The 21,686-nt window shown below is 39.9% G+C and overlaps 1 protein-coding gene across 1 annotated transcript in view; it reads left to right on the forward strand.

Moving 5' to 3' along the window:
* Window positions 1-3,840: 3,840 nt before the first annotated feature.
* The window catches only part of DOCK2 (dedicator of cytokinesis 2), a 736,392-nt gene continuing 718,546 nt past the window's right edge, over window positions 3,841-21,686 (forward strand). The window contains exon 1 of the mRNA XM_006884420.1: window positions 3,841-3,964. Coding sequence (XP_006884482.1) covers window positions 3,841-3,964 — 124 coding nt within the window. The remainder of the gene's footprint in view (window positions 3,965-21,686) is intronic.

A 21,686-nucleotide genomic window follows, 5' to 3' on the forward strand; every position in this document is an offset into this window, starting at 1 on the left:
GCCTCTCCTAGCAACATGTCAAATTATAAGAGACAAGGCTTTGCCATCCTTACCTCCATGGAGCATTCAGGCTGCACCTTTTCTAGGACATGCGAGTTGGAGCTGACGCAATAGCACCTGACAACAGTTACTTTGTTTTAATGATAATCCAGGAACTTTAAAATTATGTAGAACTCTACCCTTCCTTTGACCTCAATTAATGACTTTTTATTAATTTGTAATTTGACCCAGTATTTCAAGCTATTGTTGTTGTTGTTGTTGTTATGTGCCATCGAGTCGTTTGTGACTCATAGCGACCCTATGTACAAGAGCTCTCAACGCTGTTCTATTCTGTGCCAACCTAGCCATTTCAAACACACTCATTCCCACCACTCCACCCACAGAATCGATCCATCTCATCGAAGGTCTTCCTCTCCTTCGCCGCCCCTCCACTCTGCCAAACATGATGTCCCTCTCTAAGGACCAGTCCCTCCTTGCAACATGCCCAAAATACGTCAGACAAAGCTTCAGAATCCTTGACTCTAAGGAACATTCTGGCTTCACCCTCTCCAGGAAAACCTGTTTGTTCTCCTAGCAGTCCATGGTATATTCAACACTCCACCCTCTCCAGGAAAAACCTGTTTGTTCTCCTAGCAGTCCATGGTATATTCAACACTCTTCTCCAGCACCACAGCTCAAAGGCATCAATTCTCTTTCTATCAACCCTATTCACTGTCCAACTCTCTGATGCATAAGCTAGTTTGACATAAAAAACCCCTTGTAGTAAATACTCTTAAGTATAAATTCATAGAACAATAAACCTAGACAGAAAGTTAGAAATAATTTAGTATTACATTCATTTCAGAGATGTTGAAATTGAAGCAAGTGGGTAAGATAGTTTTCCCTTAAAGCTCAGTCTTAAATCCAGAATGTTGTTATTTATAAATTGTTATTTTTAATAATGGTGCTTTGTTTGAGTAATAGGAAATACTTTACATGGAACAAGAGGACAAAATAAAGGGAGCAAATAAATATAAAAGAAGCACATGCAAAAAGAAAAAAAATTAAAAATAGAATAAAGACTGAAATTTTAAACCTATGTAATGGAATTATTTCCTCTATTGAACGTATGGTCCTTTGAAGCAGTGTTTTTTTTGTTTACAATGAATCCTTTACCATGAATAATATATTATTCACATTTCTTCTATGTTTTCCCTATGAAATCCTCTCTTTGTAGGAAAGTAAACTCAATTTGGTGCTAAACATTAAAAATAAGGATATGAAAATTGGTCTGAGACTTTTTTTAATATAAAGTCCACTTCACATACAACATGTCTTCGGAAACTCTATGAACTATGATAAATGTCAATAGTTGTAGAGGGGCTTTAGGCCTTTTGTTCAGAGGGTTGCTATGAGTCGTTCTTGACTAGAAGACAATCAACAATGCAACAACATCTGTAAAGTAGGGAAATGCAAAGGAAGTTTATTTTTATATAATCTATTTAATATTTTTGAAATGAGATGTTCCTCATGTTTCTAACTAAAATACTCTAAAGCAATAAGTCTAATTCTTAACCTGCGATGTAGGCCAATTATATATATTTTTAAACAAACAGTTATTTCACATCTAAAGATACTCCTTTTGAAGACTTGTTTGGATGATGAACAAAATGATATTGAACCTATTATGCGAAGTATCTAATAAACTCTTACGAATATTCAATAAACTGTTATGAATAAGTTTAGCCTGTGTTTCTGAACACTCTGGACATTTTTTTACCTTCAATTGTTGTGTTGTTATGTGCTGTAGAGTCACCTGTAACTCTTAGCAATCCTATGTACCCTGCCCTGTCCTGAGCTATTCTTACTGATTCCAACATACCTACCTCCATAGCCCAGTTACTGTATCTATCCATTGCATCTAGAGTCTTCCTCTCCTGTGCTGTCTCTCTGTCCTTCCAAGCATGATGTCCTTCACCAAGGACTGGGCATATGTCCAAAGTATGTCAGATAGAGCTTCAAAATCCTGGTGTCTAAGGAGAAACTTGATTTCACCCTCTCCAAGACAGACCTCATTGTTTTCTTGGCAGTCCATGGTATGTTCAAGACACTTCTCCAGCATCAGACTCAAAAGCATCAATTCTTCTTCTGTTATCCTTGGTCATTGTCCAGCTCTCTAAAGTGTAACAAGTACTTACGAAGACTGTGGCCTATTAGGCGTACCTTAGTGTCTGTACTGACATTGCTTTTCAGTACTCTGAAGAGGTCCCTGTCAGCAGATTTTCCAGACTGCCAGTGCCAACAGTGTTGATTGTGAAGTCAAGCAAGCTGTAATTGTTAACAACCTCAAAATCTTCTCCCTCTGTCATGGTGCTGCCAATTGGTCAAATGGTGAGAATCTTTGTCTTCTTGATGTTGAGCTTCAATCCATATTGAAGGCTATAGTCCTTGACCTTCTGCAGTAGGTGTTTCAGGTCCTCCTCAATTTCAGCAAGCAAGATTGTGTCATCTGCATAATCATTCTGGTCCATTGTGGGTTTTGGGGTTTTTTTTTTAGGACCACAGAACTATTTATTATAGCACTTCTAACAATGGCCTAGGAAAACACTTGAGTAATTCTTATTATATGCCTATCTTCTTTTTTTTTTAATTGGGAAAAACATATTGGGGGTACAAGGAGGTGAGAGTTGGGGGCAGAATGGTGAGGATGGGCCAGGATGCAGTTGCAGAGCTGCACAATTTGGTCGGTGGGGGGAGCAGGTGAAGGAAATGAAAAGGATCCAGTGGGGACCAGATGCTACAGAGGAATGACAAGCATTTTCCAATGGTAATTAAACCAACTGTCTTATTGATTTGGGAATTAGATGCCGACTCTCTGGCTTCTTCATGCTGAACAGGGGCGCAGATGTAAAAGGGGGAAGGGAGGACGCTTTATCACCTTCCTGGTGGTCTTGGGTTAAAGCTGCTTGCCTTCTTGCTCTGTTAGAAGATATTTTCCTGTCATTTGCTCTCTCCTCTGGACTGCAAAGTGTTTTCCCAGGTGGGTGCAGTGGGGATGGTTGGTTGAACCCAGAGGCTCCATCCTCCTTTGCTTCCGTAGCTGTCAGTTGTATCTCCTTTTTGTCACTGCCAATGAGTTCAGGGTCAATTCTGGAGTAAAACTCAGAGTTAAGGTTACCTATAGGAAAGGGAGCAAACCTAGAGAGAACAAACTTGTGAGTTACAAATAGAAGCGCTTTGAGGGTGTTGCTTTCAGGTTTACTGGGGGGGGGGGTCGGTGGCAGAAGGTGGCCTAGGTAACATTCTCTGGATACCCTAGGCATTCTTTTTTTTTTTTCCCTTCCCCACCCAGGGTTCAGATGGCACAATCTGGGGACTGAGGAGCTCACCCTGAGGACCGCGACGGCTCGCCCTGAGTCAGGGGCCGAGGGCAGCCCTCCCTGAACAGGGCAACACCCCCCAGGAGCTGGCTGGTATACTCCCCCTCCAATTGCCCCTACCCCAGTCTGGTCCCCTCGCCTGACTGAGGACTCTGTGGTCAGGGATAGTGTTTCCAATTCCAGCACTGCCACTTTTACCCCCCCCCCCATAAGTGGTCATACTATATTTTGAAGTAGGTGTCACTGCCCTCCCCCTTTATATATGATAAAGGGAACCTGAGAATTGTGAACAGACTTCCCCGAGGTCTAACCATCTTTTGGCAGAAGCATTCAATAGAACAAAATATGTTGTGCATTTAGGATGTCTGTCCTCTTGTGTGTGCTGCCACTGTTAAGGTCATCAGACTCACAGTGACTTTCAGCAATCCATTGTAAAGATAATCATCTTCTTTGGCCTGTCCAAGGAAACCCAAACCTGCAGATGGCGGGCATGCATCCCATCCCCCCACCTTGTACTCAGGCGGCCAGTGGGGCGCATGTCCCCCCAAGCGCGGGAGGCCGGCAGGAGGTGCGCGGCTCTCCCCTAGCACGGGCGGCCATTGGGGGTGCGCCCCCCCACCCCGCTGCACGGGCGCTCGGCGGCCAGCAAGCACCCACTTCCCCCACAGCCGCCATCCTGGCTCCAAGAATTCTCTCCAGAACAAGTCTACCTTGTGGCAGTGTGGTGGCTTCACTGTACCAGTCTTGAGGAGGGCCGGTGCCCAGCATCCATCCTGGGTGAGAGAATCCATTCGTTCTGGCTGTGGAAGCCTCATGGAGCTGCAGTGGCTGTGTGGCGCAGCAGCGGGCTCTGCGAGGGGGGGGGGTGGTTTGGGAGCCATGAGACTCACCCATTCCTCCTTGGGAATCCTTGAATTCCTGTTGTTGAGCCTCGATCTTCACTGAGGACCAGTTATCAACTGTTTATGTGTTCAATTATCAATAAGACAAAGTCTGTGGAAAGCCATAATGGCCCTGCTTTAAGTGGTTAGCTGTTTCTGCAGCTCACCACGCTGTCTCTGCCTCCGCCGCCATCTTGGATCTCGGGTTTTTTTAAATTTTAATTTTATTTTATTATTCTTGTGTGTATGTACTGTCAAATCAGATCTGACTGTTACAGGAGGAAATTGTTCCTCCTTCCCCGGCAGAGCATCTGGTGGATTCGAACCGTGAGCCTCTGGGTTTGTAATGCAGCCTCTTGCCACTAGGCCACCAGAGCTCCCCTCCATTGTGTTTTATAAAATAGGATGTTATTAATAAGCTTAGGATTACTCAAGCATATGGTATAGTTTAAACAAATAGTTATTTCAGATCTAAGGATATTCCTTTTGAAGACATCAATTGCCTCCAGCCTGCAAAACCGGCTCTTTTGCCCTAGAACCCTACTTCTCTTTCTTACCTCACCTCCCCATTTCCCCCACCCCAACCCTACTTCTCCTTCTTTAATCATGTAAAGTACTTTAAATTGCCTGTTTACCAGGAGGAGAAATCCATCTTTACTGGATTAGCATTTAACTTTAAAAAAAAATAATTAGCATTTACTTTTTAAAAAATATTTTTCTCAGTCATATTCTACTAACTGGAAGAGATCTATATTTGTTCCCATTCCAAAGAAAGATGATCCAACAGAATGTGGAAATTATCAAACAGTATCATTGATATCACATGCAAGCAAGATTCTACTGAAGATTCTCCAAAAATGACTGGAACAGCACATAAATAGAGAACTGTCTGAAGTAGAGCAGGGTTTAGGCTGTTGTACATAGGTCGTTATGATGGCACATAACAGCAACATATGTAAATTGTATCTTAGCTCTCTGTTTATCAGGAGGGGAAATGTATCTTTCCTGGATTAATATTTATCTTTTGAAACAGTATTTTCTCAGTCATATGTAATCTACATCACAAGTTGTTTGTTTCCTAGTAACTGTATGTGAACTACTTTTTTTTAATGTAAAAATCTTCTAACTTTGAACTATATTAACATCTATTCCATGTATAAAAACCTGTGGCTGCTCTAATGACAAGAAGCTGCACTACAATACCAATGGCATGTAGTTCGAATCCACCAGCTGGTCCACTGGAGAAGGATGGACAATCTCTTTCCATCTGATTAACTGCCTCTGAAAACCTCCCAGAGGATCAACCATAGATTGGTTCTGACTCTCTGGGATAAACAAAACCCCTAGATGGGGAGGCTATTCTTTAGAAGATTCTCTGCTCTCTCAGATCTACAATAAAGTGCTTTGGTTATTGCAATCCGTCTGTCTTATTGGCCATTGACTATGGATAGAACCCCTTACATTCAGTAAAATGTATGACTGGAAGTTTTGAAAGCTCACCAGGGGATCCTAGGAGGCAAGGATAGCAGGTAATCACTAACCTAATTGTGTCTGCATCCAGGTAGCTGACTGTGGTAGAGGGAAAAAAAGCCACACAATTGTTTTGACTTTCTTTATGATCTGTAAACACTCACTTTCCAGTTCTTCAAGAAGACTTTCACTCTCTTTCCTCATCTTCTTCTTTTTCCTTAATCTAAGCTGATGATCTACGTATTTTGCTGAGGAAATGATAGTTAACATTTTTGACTGTTTATTATGTATTAAATACTAAATCCTCTTAGCAACTTCTTCTTTCAATTTCAATTTGAACTTGTTATGTGTGTTTGCATTGATTACAACTCTTAATGACCTTATGAACAATAGCTCCTGAACCCTGCCCTATCCTGAGCCAGTCTCACTGTCTCTGACACACCTGACCTCATTGCCACAGTAACTGTATCAATCATCTCATTCAGGATCTTCCTCTCCCTTTTCCCTTCCATGCATGGTGTCCTCCAAGGTTGATTCCTCCTAGCAACATGCCCAAAGTATGTGAGACAGAGCTTCAAAATCCTTGTCTCCAAGAAGTAAGCTGGTTTCACCCTCTCTAAGACAGATCTACTTATTTTCTTGGCATTCTATATTCAATACTCTTCTCCAGCACCACAACTCAAGGACATTGGTTCGTCTTTTGTCATCCTTCTTCATTGTCCAGTTCTCAGATGCATAGTAAGCAATTGAGAAGATCATGGTCTGGATCAGGTGCACCTTAGTCTGTAGACTGACATTGTTGCTCTTCAGCACTCTGGAGTGGTCCCTGACAGAAAGAAGACGTCCCTAAAGCAATTTTTCTTTTGATTTTCTTACTACTAGTGCTAAGAGTGTTGATTATGGATCTAAGCATGATGAAATTGTTAACAACCTCAGTCTTTTTCCATCTGTCATGCCAATTGGCCTGGTGGTGAAAAAAATATGTTTGTTGGTTTTTTCTGAGATGAGATGTAGTCCGTGTTGAAGAATGCAGTCCTTGACTTTCTGCAGCAAATTCATCAAGTCCTCACTTTCAGTGAACAAAGTTATGTCATCTCCATAGCGCAGGTTGTTGATGAGTGTTCCTGCAATCCTGGTTAGATAATGAATAAGGATGACTGAAGAAGAAATCAATGCCTTTGAGTAGTAGTATTGGAGAAGAATACTGAGTAAACTATGGATTGCCAAAAAAAGTCAAGCAAGTCTTTCTTGGAGGAAGTGCAATCGGGGTGTTCCTTAGAAACAGGGATGATGAAACTTCCCCTCACATACTTTGGGTGTTTTATTAGGAGTGGCCAGTCCTTGGAAACAAGACATCATGTTGGAGAAGGTGGAGGGTAGAGAAAGAGAAGACAACCCTCAGCAAAATGGATCGACACAGTAAATTTAACAATAGCTTGAGATTTCAGAGACAGTGAGCGTGGCCTAAGATAGGGCAAAGCTCAGATCTGTTTTCCATTGGATCATTATGAGTCATAGTTGACTTGAGGGCACCTAACAACAACTTCTTATGTAATATTACTAAATAATAACTGAGGAAGAGAAAAGTTAGGTTACTTCCTAAAATTTCCGTAATTAGTCCTTGAATGAAACTGCTTTTGCACCTTTTAGTGACATTAGAATCCAGCTCTCACTCATCTCATTAGACTGCCTCTCACAATATTCTGAATCAAAAAGGAACTATTTTCATTTCTTTTATCAAGTCTGCTAATTGATAGATACATGTACAGATTTCATCTGTGTCCCTGTAAATAGATTATTTTCCTCTGCTCTGATTTAAAGATATGATCCTCTCCCCTGTCATAACTCACTTCGAGTTGCCGTTGAATCATTCCAACTCACTGCAAACCCGTGCATCAAAGTAGAAGAATGCTCCCATTCCAACTCACTGCAAACCCGTGCATCAAAGTAGAAGAATGCTCCACAGAATTGTCAAGTTTTTTAGAAGTTGTTGCTGTTATGTGCCAGTGAGTTGCTTGTGACTCATTGCGATTCTGTGTCCAACAGCTCTGAACCCTACTCTATCTTGAGCCAGCCTCTTGTCTTTGACACACCTACTACCCATTACCTCAGTTACGGAGTCAATGCATCTCACCTGGGATCTTCCTCGCTTGTGTTCTCCCTCCACTCTTTCAATCATAATGTCCTTCTCCAAGGACTGGTCCTTCCTAGCAACATGCCCAAAATATGTGAGACAGAGCTTCAAAATCCTTGCCTCCAAGCAGTAGCTTGTTTTCACTCTCTCCAGGATGAACCTGTTTGATCTCTTAGTAGTTGATAGTATATTCAATACTCTTCTCCAGCACTACAACTCAAAGGCATCAATTCTTCTATTATCCTTAGTGATTGTCCAGCTCTCTGATTCATAGCAGACAATTGTAAAGACCTTATTCTTCAGACTTTCACCATTGCTCTTTAGTACTCTTACCATGTGTTTTCCCAATGCAATTTGTCTTTTAATTTTCTGGTTGCTGGTACCAAGAGTGTTGATTGTGGAGCCAAGCAAACTGAAGCTGTTAGCAATCTCAATCTTGTCTCCGATCATTATGATGCTGCTAGTTAGCCAGGTGTGGTAATCTTTGTTAGTGTCATCAAATCAACTTTTACTCATAGTAACCAAATAATAGTAAACAAATCTGAACCTTGCCCTATCCTGCACCATCCTTATGATCTTTGATATACTCCAGCGAGCCCATTGTTATGGTTACTGCATCAATCCATCTTGTTGAGGTCTTCCTCTCTTTCTCTGACTCTTCACCTTTCTGCACATAATGTCTTTTTCCAAGGACTAGTCAGAGAGCTGAACAATGACTGAGGATAACAGAAGATGAGTCAATGCCTTCAAATTGTGGTGCTGGAGAAGAGTATTGAATATACCATGGGCTGCCAAGAAAATACATAGGTCTGTCTTGGAAAGGGTGAAACCAAGTCTCTCCTTGGAGGCTAGGATTTTGAAGCTCTGTCTCACATACTTAGAGTATGTGGCCAGGAGAGAATGGTTCTTGAAGAAGGACATCATTCTTGGAAGGGTGGTGGGACAGGAAAGGAAAGGAAGACCCGGATGAGATGGATTGATACAGTCACTGGCACAATTGAGGTTGGTGTGTCAGAATTAGTGAGACTGGCTCAGAACAGGACAGGGTTCAGAGTTGCTGTACATAGGATCACTAAGGGTCAGAAGTGACTCAACAGCACATAACAACAAAACCAGTCTCTGATCACAAATTCTATCTTGCAATGTACCCCAGGGTAGGTTGCAATGTACCCCAGGGTAGGTTACAACCGCAACGATTCTACTTTGTTGTTAGGTGTTATCAAGTTGATTCTGAAAGGTAATACAGAGTAGAAGTATTCCATAGGGCCTTCAAAGCTGTGATCTTTTGGAAGTAGATTACCAAACCTATCTCCTAAGGCACCTCTGGGTGTATGTGAACTATCAAGCTTTCAGCTGGTAGTTGATAATTTGACCATTTGCACTATCCATCATAACCACTCAAGGACTGTTGTTATTGTTGTTGTTGTTAGGTGTCATCAAGTTAAGTATGACTCATAGTGACCCTATAACAAGAGAACTGACCCCTGTTCTATCCTGTCCTTTCCTCATACTTCCTAACACACAAGAGCCCATTGCAGCAGTAATCATGTCAACCCACCTGGCTGATGGTCTTCCTCTCTTTCGCCCACCCTCCACCCTTCCTGGCATTGTATCCTTCTCCAAGGAATACCCCCTCCTAGCAACATGCTCAAAGTATGTGAGGCAAAGCCTCATCATTCTTGCCTCCAAAGAGCATTCTGTCTGCACCCTCTCCAAGATATATTTGTTCTTTGGGCCATCAATGAGATGGTCAATGCTCTTCTCCAACACCACAGCTCGAAGTTCTTCTGTCATCTTTATTCACTGTCCAGCTCTCAGATGCATAGCAAGTGGTCAGAAAGACTATAGTCTTAATCAAATGCACCTTAATCCTCAAATTGACATCATTACTCCTCAATATTTTGGAAAGGAGATCCCTAACTGCAGATTTTCCCAGTGCAATGTGCCTGCTTATTTCCTGACTGCTGGTACTAAGGGATCCAAGCAAGATGAGGTTGTTGACAGTTTCAACCTCTTCTACATTCATCATGTTGTTGCCTATTGGTTTAGTGGTAAGAATCTTCGTTTTCTTGACATTGAGATACAATCCATATCAAAGGCTACATTCCTTGATCTTCTGTAATAAGTGCTTCAAGTCCTCCTCACTTTCAACAAGCAAGATTGTATCATCTGCATAATGTAGGTTATTGATGAGTCTCCCTCCAATCCTGGTGCCACATTCCTGTTTATAGAGTCCAGCTTCTTGAATAAGTTGCTCAACATACAGATTAAATAGGTATGGAGAGAGAATGCTTTGGGTAGAAACTAAATGTGCCACAGTTATACCGTCAAGGCTTCTACTCAAGGACTCTCACTCATTGCCCTAGAATTGGCACCAACTCATGGTGGGCCCTCCAAGAAGTTTTCAGAAGCTGTACATCACACAGAAGGTGATTTTTCATCTTTCTCCTGCAGAGAAACTGGTGAATTTGAACCATCTGCCTTTGAGTTGGCAGAACAACTCCTTATCCTCAAAGACATCTATAATAATGTAATCTTTAATTTTCCTTACAAGCCTGTTTCACTCCCATTGGGTTACAAACATACTCCAATACTTTGTCTTATATCAGTTAAATGCTTTGAAATAGCAGACTCCAAGACAGGATCAAAAGCACAAAAAGTTATTAGGGAAAATAACTTGTGTGTGGGGGCGGAAATGAGGAGGAGACTGAGACAGCCAACACACAATGCAGATTTGACTCCTGTGAGGAGGAGAGGGACCTGTGGGATGAAGCTGGTCAAAGGAATGGCTTAAACTGCATTGCGTACAGCAGCTCTAAAGAACTCTGATTAATGAGGAGTCCTGAAGCTAAAGTTTAACCCACCAGAGGAGTCCTATGACATGTGCTTGCCACTCTTATGGTCTTGGCCATGAGCAGCTCCTAGGAAACATGACCTTGGTGAGAGTTTACTTTCTACGGTTGCCACAGCACTCTAAACTTCTCTTTAATCCTGTTGTCCCATCCTTTCATTTGCTTTTCATCACAATATAACTTTTAAAAATAGTTACTTATAGCCATGTCTTTTAATTCCTTATCTAACTTCCCCCATTAATATACTCCAACAGACTTTCTTTCTCTCTTCACTATCTCCCTGGTTTTCTATGTCCACTAGAAAAAACCCCTTAAATTTCCCAAAAGTCTTTGCAACTAACTCTGACAATAGGACTATATTCTGAGCAATAGATTTTTTAAAATTTTTTATTTGTTAGATTTTTTACTGGTGTACTTACTAAGTTCATAAAGTTCAATAGATTTTGGGAAGAAATGATGAGTATTATTCTTGTGCTGTCCTCTCTCTCTTCTTCCCTGGTTTCCCTTGCTGCTGGTTGGAATGGGAGAGTGGTAGTGAGTCATACTAGATCACACGTATAAGACTTAGCCCTGAGGGATGGAGAATAACATGAAAGAAGGATTCTGGCATCCTGCTGATTTCACACAGCTGCAATCCGAGAAAGGACATTATAGTGAAAAAGAAATAGATTTCTATCTTGCTTAAGTTAGTTTGCACCTCTGACTTTGGTGTCCTACACATCTCTGTATCTGTATCTGTATATGTAAGTTTTATTGATGCCATCTTGCATTTGACTGCTTTGCTTCTGCTACCTCAGTCCAATTGAACTTCTTCATTACCTGGATACGAAAAGAGCCTCTGACTGAGCTTGGCACTTCTGTTCTTTTTTTTTTTTTTAAAAAAAAAACAAAAACAAAAACAACCCAAAAACAACAACACGACTATGGTCTGTGTAAAACTTTACAATGCAAATTGGTTTTCCTTTCAATTATTTATACATATTTTGTTTTATCACATTAATTACCTTACCCACAACGTACGCAGAACAGATTATCTGAGAGGCTGGGCTCTATGAGGAGAAGTGTGGCATCAGGATTGGTTGAAGATCTATTAAAAATCTTCGCTATGCAGATGACACAACTCTGCTTACTGAAACTGAGGAGGACCTGAAATGCTTGTTGAGGAGGGTCAAAGACTGCATCCTTCAGTATGGATTGAAGCTCAATGTCAAGAAGACAAAGATTCTCACCACTGGACCAATTGGCAGCATCAGGATGAATGGTGAAGAGATTGAGATTGTTAACAACTTTAGTCAGCTTGCTTCCATGGTCAACACTCTTGGCACCAGTAGCCAGGAAATAAAAAAATGTATTGTGATGGGAAAGTCTGCTGTTAGGGACCTCTCCAGGGTACTGAAGAGCAATGGTGTCACTCTGGAGACTAAGGTGCTATGATCTTTGCAGTCACTTGTTATGCATCAGAGAGCTGGACAATGACTAAGGAGGATAGAAGGAGAATTGATGCTTTTGAGCTGTGTGCTGGAGAAGAGTATTGAACGTACCCTGGACTGCCAAGAAAACAAACAGATTCATCCTGGAAAGGATTAAACCAGGCTGCTCCTTGGAGGCAAGGATTCTGAGGCTTCGTCTGACATACTTTGGACATGTTGTCCTTGGAGAGGGACGTCATGCTTGGGAGGGTGGTGGGACAGCACAGAAGGGGAAAACCCTCTATGAGGTGTATTGATTCAGTGACTGGGGTAATCGGGATGGATGTGTCAGAGACAGTGAGATTGGTACAGGATAGAGCAGGTTTTAGGGCCGTTGTACATAGAGTCGCTATGAGTCACAAGCAACTCCACGGCACATAACAACAACAACAACAACAACAACAACAACGTAACTGAACTGTTCCTCACTTTATCTCTAAGCTTTGCATCTAGCCAAATTCTACCCTGCCAATTCTATTCTTGACTTCTAGGGTTTACTCTCTAATTAGAATAAGAGAAAGCATGGATCATATCATCACCCGTTTAAAATTTTCCAGTGGTATATGTTTGAACAGAACAAGGGAACACTGCATGGGCATCAGGGTTGTATATTTTTCTCTGTAATTGTTCAATTTGTATGTATAGTAAGTCTTTCAAGAAATTAGATTATATGCTTAAGAATGTGGCAACAAGACTGGAGGGAGACTCATTAACAACTTACATTATACAGATGACACAACCTTGCTTGCTGAACGTGAGGAGGACTTTACATGCTTACTGCAGAAGATCAAATACTACAGCCTTCAATCTCAACAGCAATAAAACAAACATCTGCATCACTGGACAAATCATGATATATCAAGAAAATATTGAAGTTGTCAATAACTTCATTTTACTTTTATCCATAATAAACACTCATGGTAGCTTGTTTATCGAGGACTTCTTGTGGCTTAGTGATATGGAGTTGTACTTCCAACCTGAAAGTATTTGGTTTGTGTCTACCAGCTGCTCTGAAGAAGAAAGATGAGCAATCTCCTTCTGGGTAATTTACTGCCCCTGAAAATCCACTGAAGGGTAAACTACGGCAATAGAAGTTAAATCAAAAAGGACCCATAGCAGCAGGAGTCAAGAAATCAAAAGATGTGTTATACTGGGTAAATCTGCTTTCAAAGACCTCCAAAGTGCTAACAAACAATGATGCCATATTAAAGACTAAGGTGTACCTAATTCAAGCCATGGTATTCTAAAATGAAACTTTTGGATGTACATCTAAAAGTTGGACAATCAGTAAGGATGACAGAAGAATAATTGATTCTTTTGAATTGTGATTTAACACAAGAGTACTAAAGATCTCATGGACTGCCAAAAGAACAAGCAAATATGTCTTAAATAAAATGCAACTAGGGTGTTCATTAGAAGATAAGATGGTAAAACTTCCTTCCACATGCTTTGGTCATGTTGCCATGAGGGGACGATCCTTGGAAAAATACATCATGATGAAAAAGATGTTGCTTTATGTGCACTTGCGTCATGTATGACTCATAGCAACCATTTAAATAGCAGATCTGAACCATGACACATCTTGCACTATTCTCATCATCTCTGAAATACGTAGACCCATTATTGCAGTCACTGTGTCAGTACACCTTGTTGAGCGTCTTCCTGTCCTTTGCTGATCCATCATCTTTACAAGCATAATGTCCCTTTCTAAGGAATACCCAGTTCTGACAACATGCCCAAAGTATATGAGGTGAAGCTTTGTTATCCTTGCTTCCTAAGAGCACTTTCTCAAAGACGTATCTGTTTGTTCTTTTGGTAGGTCATGGATATTCCGTACTGTTCTCCAACACCATACTCAAAGGCTTCAATTTTTCTCTTGACATCCTTATTTGTTGCCCAACTCTCAGATACACAGTAGGTGATTGGAAAGAGCATGGCGTCAATCAGATGCACCTTAGTCTTTAAACTGACATCATTACTCTTCAGGACTTTGGAGAAGTCTCTGACAGCAGACTTTCCCAATGTTATACATCTCTTGATTTCCTGATTGCTGGCACCAAGGATTTCAATTGTAGAGCCAACTAAGATGAAATAGTTGACAACGTCAGTCTTTTCTTTTTCATGAATTGTTTATTGGCCCAATGGTGAGGAATTTTTGTTTCCATGACATTGAGATCAATCTGCATTGAAAACTGTAGTCTTTGATCTTCTGCAGCAAGCACCTCATGTCCTCCTCACTTTTAGCAAGCATGATTGTGTCATCTGCATAATTCAAGTTGTTGATGAGTCTTCCTCCACTACAGACACTTTGATATTCTTCACAAAATTCAGCTTCTCTTAATGATATGCTAAACATAGAGATTCCATATTGTTGCTGTTGCATGCTGTTGAGCTGGAATGGACTCGTAGTTGACCCTCCAGTTGATTTTCAGAGGCCTTGAGTTGCAATACTTTGAGATGTAGTGGACAAAATTTTGAAAGATCCAGAAAACATCAAAAGAAGATGGTGGAAATACACAGAGTCACTACTAAAAAGAATTGGGTGATACTGAAATATTTCAGGAAGTACTATATGATCGAGAGCCAATGATAATGAAGAAAGAAGTTCAAGCTACATTGAAAGCATCAGAAAAATATAAGGCCCTAGGAATTGATGGGATGCCAACTGGTATATTTCAAGTGACAGATACAGCCAAGGGCATGTTTACAGTCTATCCCAGGAAACTTGGAAGATAGCTGCCTGATGTACTGATTGGGAAAAAAAAATCCCAAGAAAAGTGATCCAACATAATGGAATTTATCAAATAATATCATTAATATCACATGCTAACAAAATACTGCTGAAAATAATTTTAAAAAATGGCTGCAACAGCACATAGAGAATTGTCAGACATTAAAACTGGATTTAGAAGAGGCTGTGACAACAGGAATATTATTGCTTATGTCAGATGAATCCTGGCTGGAAGAAAAGTATACCAGAAGAATATCTACTTGTGATTTATTGTCTATGCAAAGGCTTTTGTGTGAATCAAAGCAAACTATGGTTAACATTGAAAAGAATAAAAGTCCCAGAGTTCTTAATCGTGCTCATGCAAAACCTATACCTAGACCAAGAGGCTTCTGCGCTAATAGAGTATTTGAATACTACATGGTTTAATATTAGGAAATGTGTGCATGAGGACTGAATCCTTTCTCCATACCTTTTTAATCTGTGTATTTAATAAACTATTTGAGAAGCTGGAATCAATGAAGAAGAATATGGCATCAGGATGAGAGGAAGACTCATAAATAACCTTCACCAGCCTTACTTGGTGAAAGTGAGGTGGACTAGAAGCGCTTGTTGCAGAAGTTAAACACTGCAACTTTTAATATACATTGAATCTTAACATCAAGGAAACAAAAATCCTTGCCACTCAACCCATAGGCCACATCATGATAGACGAAGAAAAAATTAAAACTGTCAGTGACTTCATCTTCCTTGGATCCACAATGAATACTTTTGATACCAGCTGTCAGGAGATCAGGAGACGTATTGTACTGAGAAAGTCTGTAGTCAAGGACCTCTCCATATCAGAAGAGCAATGAAAGAAGTTTGAGGAGTAATGTACATTTGATGGAGGTTTTGGTCTTTTCCACCACTTGCTATACATCTGAGAAATGGACAGTGAATATGGATGACAAAGTAAAATTGATGCCTCTGAATTGTGGTCTTGGAGAAGAGTACTGAATATCCCAGGGACTGCCAAAGCAGAAATAGACATGTCTTGGAGAAGGTGCAGCCATAGTACTCCTTGAACACAAATATGATAAAGCTTCCTGTGTCACCGACTTTGGATATGTTGCTAGAAGTTATTTCTTAGAAAGGCACATCACACTTGTACAGGTGGAAGGAGAAGACCCTGAACCAGGTGAACTGACACAGTGACTGCAGCAATGACTTTGAGAGTGTCAGAGGTGGTGAGAATGGCACAGCATAGGTCAGGGTTCAGATCTATTGTTCATAGGGTCACTATGAGTCATACTTGACAGCACCTAGCAACAGCAACAACAACAACATGGCTGAAGAAAAGCTTACCCTCCTTTTCTAGTGGAGTAGGCGGTTGATTTAAGCAGTGTGCTTTTGGGCTTGAAAGCCACTACTAGGCCATCAGACTTCCCAAATATTGAATGTTGTTGTTGTTATGCGTGGTCGAGTCTAGTATGACTTACAGCAAACCTGTTAACAACAGATTTGAATTCTGTCCTGTCCTGTGTCATCTGCACTATCTCTGATACACTCGAGCTCTGTGCTGCAATCATCAAGTCAATTCATCTCAATGGAGATCTTCTTTCCTTTTACAGACCCTCCACCCTTAAAAGCATGATACTCTTTTCTGAGGAATAGCCTTTCCTAGTAACATGTCCAAAGTATGAGAGGTGAAGATCTGCCACCTTTGCCTCCAAGGAACACTCTAGCTGCGCCATCTGTAAGTCAAATTTGTTCTTTTGGTAGTCTATGGAATCTTCAGCATTCTTTTCCAATACCACAGCTTACAAGCATCAGTTCTTCCATCATCCTTATTCATTGTCCAGCTCTCAGCTGCATATGGAGAGAGATATAGCACCAATTCACACCTTTCTTAATTTTAAACCATGTAGTGTTCCCTTACTCTCTTTGGACAACATCTTTATGGTCTAGGTATAAATGTCATAAAGGCACAATTAAGTATTCTGAAATTCTCATCCTTCTCAATGTTAGCTATACTTCATTAAGATCCACACAGTCAAATGCCTTTGCATAGTCAACAGAACACAGATAGACAGTCCTCTGTTATTCTGTTTTCAGCAAAGATCCATCTGACATCAGCAATGAAATCACTAGTGCCACAGCCTCTTCTAAATCTAGCTTGAACTTCTAGCAGCTCTCTGTCAATGTACTTTTCTAGCCATTTTTTTATAATCTTCAGCAATGTTTAACTTGTATGTGATATTACTAATATTGTTTGATAGTATGCATAGTCTATTGAATTACCTTTCTTGGAAATGGAAACAAATATGGATTTCTTCCAGTCAGTCAGCCAGGCAAGTGTACTCCAAATTTCCTGGCATAAACTTGTGAGAAAGAGAGGAAGATCCTGAACAAGAAGAATTGACTTAGCGACTGGAACAATGGTCTTGAGCGTAGCAGAGATCCTGACAATGGTAAGGAAGATTCAGATCTGTTGGTGATAGGATTGCTATGAATTCAACAGCACATAATAGTAACAAGTGACATATCAGTGCTCTCCAATCCAGAGATCAGCAACAACTCGCCTAGTGTTCAACAGATTGAATGCAACACTTCTGATCTCACAACATGAGAATCATGGTGCCTTTCAGTTAGACATTGATAGTAGAGAATTTATTACATGATTTGGGCTTATTTTAGGTGACTGAGAAGTTGTTGTTTATTGTTAGGTGCCATTGAGTTGAGTCAACTGCAATTCATAGGTATCCTGCGAATAACAGATTTGACCCTACCCCATCCTGTACCATACTCATAGTCTCGGATATGCTCAAGGCCATTGTTGAAGTTATTGAGTCACTCATCCTGTTGTGAGGGTTTTCCACTCATCTCTGATCTGCCACATTTCCAGCATGAGATTATTTTCCAAGGATTAGCCTTTCTTCACAACACATCCAAAATATGTGGGACGAAGTTTTACCATCCTTGTCACAAAGAAGTACCTCATTTATACTTTCTCCATGGTAGAATATTTGTTCTTTGACAGACCATAGGATATTCAGTACTCTTCTCTAATATTGTCATGCAAAGGCATCAATTCTTCTGTCATCCTTATTTCTTAATCATCTTTATTGTCCAACTCTCAGACACATAAGAACCAATCAAAACTTTCAGGGCTTAAATCAGACAGATCCACTTAATCTTTAAACTGATATCTTCGCTCTTTAGGGCTTCGGAAAGATTTATTCAATATAACACATCTTTTGATTTCTTTACTGCTGTTGCTATGATTATAGGTCTAAGTAAAATAACATTATTGACAACTTCAGTGTTTTCTCCATCTAGCATAATGTTGCATATTGGTCCAATGGTGAAAACTTTTGTTTTCTTGATTTTGAAATGCAATCCATATTGAAGGCTATATGTAGTCTGTGATCTTCAGCCACTAGTGCTCCAAGTCCTTATTACTTTCTGCATGCAAGCATAACACACGTTGTTGATGACTCTCTCTCCAATCCTGATGCCATATTCTCCATCATACAGTCCAAATGCTTAAATGATTTGCTCAGAATACAAATTGAATAGTTATGGAGAAATGATATAATCCTGATACACACCTTCCCTGAGTTTAAAGCAAGCAGTTTTCCCTTATTTGTTTGGCCAACAACTACTTCTTGGTCTATGTATAAATTTCATGTGACCACAACTAAAAGTTCTATTATTTCCATTCTTCTTAGTGTTATTCTTAATTTGTTTTATCTACACTGACATCAGCAATGGTATCCTTCATACCATGGTCTCTTTTGGATCGAGCTTGTATTTCTGGACATTTTCTGTCAATGTACTATTCTAGTTTAAAAAAAAATAATCTTCAGCTATATTTTACTTTCATGTTTTATTGATAATTTTCATTTAATAAATTTCAGTTGATAATTCTGTTAGTTCTTCTATGGTTTAGCATCTTACTAAACTTGTTCTGGAAGAACAAAACACTAGAAATAGGACCATTGACACTAGTGAAAAGAAAAAAGCAGCAGTCATTCATATTAGGAAGATATTTGGTGATGTCTGTGCTTGGACAATGCTTTCTTTTTGTGATGTTCACCTGTTGTGTTGAACAGGAAAACATTCTGTTGTGAGTGGTAGCACTGCTTGTGAGTCTCAGTGCTTGCAAGTTCTTTCTCATGTTTCAATCTACTTCAAGTAAAATTCAAAGTCGTTGCCTTTAACATTTGATGTAGCCTGATTCCTGTGAGATTTATAACCTCATTTCCTCCTACATAATTACTACATTCTAGCAAGATCGTCCATTTTTAGGTCTCTTAAGTGTATAATGCTTCTTCTCCACTTTAGATCTTTGTATTTGTGATTTTATTTTTTTTCTCTTTGGCACAGTCATCCTAAGTATCACATCTCCAATATTACTTCTTCAGAGTATTCTTTCCTGACACTTTCTTTTTCTGCCCCCAAGATACTCTTGTCCATTTCTTTGCTTTATTCTTTTTATTAAACTTTATTGTGTACTTTTTACTGCCTGTATGTGCCTCCAGCTACTTTGCTTGTTACAAGATCCATCAGAACAAGGGCAGGTGTTTTTTTTTTCTTTTTTTTATATCTTATTATCTTACTTTATTGGTTACTATTGTTACAGAAATACTGGAATTGGATGGCTTTAGAGAACAGAGTTTTATTTTCTTAATCCAGGTCTAAATTCAAGTCTTGGTCATCTTCATCTTTTTGTCAGTTGTTGTTGTTGTTAGGTGCTGTCAATTTGAGTACAACTCATAGCAACCCTATAAACAACAGATCTAAAACTTATTCTATCCTGTGCCATCCTCACACTTCCTGACACACTAGAGCCCTCTGTGGTAATCACTGTGTCAATCCACTGGTCAAGAGACTTCCTCTTCTTCCCTGACTCATTACCTTTTCAAGCCTCATGTTCCTCTCCAAGGTATAGCCCCTCCTAGCAATATGCCCAAAATATGTGCCGCAAAGCCTGATCATCTTTGCCTCCAAAGAGCCCTCTAGCTACGTTCTCTCCAAGACATATTTATTTGTTCTTTTGGCAGTGTATCGGATGTTTCATACTTTTCTCCAACACCAAAGCTCAAAGGCATCAATTCTTTTTCTGCCATCCTCATTCATTTGTCCAGCTCTCACATGCATAGCAAGTGATCAGAATGAGCATGGCCTGAATCAAATGCACCTTAGACCTCAAACTGACATCATTACTCCTGAATAATTTGGAAACGACCCTAAATACAGACTTTAGCTGTACAGTACAGCTCCTGATTTCCTGTCTGCTAAAGGTGTTAATTGTGGATCCAGTTCCTAAAGCTGTTAATTGTGGATCCAAGCAAGATAAAGTTGTTGACAGTTTCAATCATCTCTCCATCGATCATGATGCTGCCTATCAATCCAGTGGTAAGAATCTTTGTTTTCTTGACATGGAGATGCAATCCATAATGAAGTCTTCATTCCTTGATCTTCTGCAACAAGTGCTTCAAGTCCTCCTCACAGCAAGGTTATTTCATCTGCATAACACAGGTTATTGATGATTCCCTCTCTAACCCTGATGCCACATTCCTCTTCATAGAGTCCAGGTTCTTGAACGGTTTGCTCAGCATTTAAATTGAATGGGTATTGAAAAAATACAACCCTGACACACTCCCATCTTAATTTTAAACCAAGTGGTGCTCCCTTGCTCTGTTTGTACAACATGTTTCTCATGAGTACACTTAAGTGTTCTGGAACTCCCATTTTTCTCACTAATTCATACAGTCAAATGTCTTTGCATAGTCAATAAAGCATAAATATGCATTCTTCTGGTATTCTTTACTTTCAGCCATGATTCATCTGACATCAGCAATGGTATCCCTGGTACCTGCTGGCCTCTTCTAAATCCTGCTTGAACTTCTGGAAATTCTCTATATATATACTGCTCTAGCCATTTTTTAATGATCCTTAGTGGTATTTTGCTTGCATGTGCTATTAATGATATTAATGATATTGTTCTAAAGTTTCCACACTGTTCGATCACTATTCTTGGGAATAGGAACAAATAAGGACCTCTTCCAATTTGTTGGCCAGACAGCTGTCCTCTAAATTTCCTGGCATAGACTGGTGAGCATATCTAGGGCTGTATCTGTTAACTGAAAAAAAGTCAATTGATATCCTATTGATACCCAGGCCTTATTTTTTGTCAATGCCTTCAATGCAGCTTCTACTTCCACCTCTATTACCATTCGCTCCTGCTCATACGATACTTTCTGAAACTCGGGAAGAAAAGAGATATTTTTGTCAGCTATTCGGCTGTTTTGGTTTAATTACCAATCAGATGTAAGCTGTTTGGTCATTTTAAAGGCTGTTGGATGGGCTTTTGTGATTAAAAGTTGACCTGCCTGAGAGCCTCTTGTTTAGAGCCTTTTTTTTAAAAGCAATTGGATTCTGGAAGGTAGGTCATTTTGATTTCATTTACAATCAGTTGTGTGCTGAAAGCCTCTTATTTAAATCAATTAAGATGTGGTGGACTGTTCTTTGTAATTAAAAGTTGGTTGATGTGAAGACAGATTTACTATTAGAATTACAAACTAAATTATCAGTTTGTTGTGTTTGGAACATTGTTCTAATTGGTATAGTATCTATCTGTCAGTTTGCTATACTGAGATAACTTGTGGGTTGCTGTGATACTGAAAGCTATGCCACTGGTATGTCAAATGCCACAAAAGAAAAATTCTTTCATTGTTTTACAAACCCTCCCCAGGTCCACTCCATCATGTAGCCTTTGCTCTAGACTCCTGTCATGACAAAAATA

Source organism: Elephantulus edwardii, unplaced genomic scaffold (genome assembly GCF_000299155.1).
Source record: "Elephantulus edwardii isolate Elephantulus edwardi_28Jun2011 unplaced genomic scaffold, EleEdw1.0 scaffold00033, whole genome shotgun sequence".
In the NCBI taxonomy this organism is placed as follows: domain Eukaryota; kingdom Metazoa; phylum Chordata; class Mammalia; order Macroscelidea; family Macroscelididae; genus Elephantulus; species Elephantulus edwardii.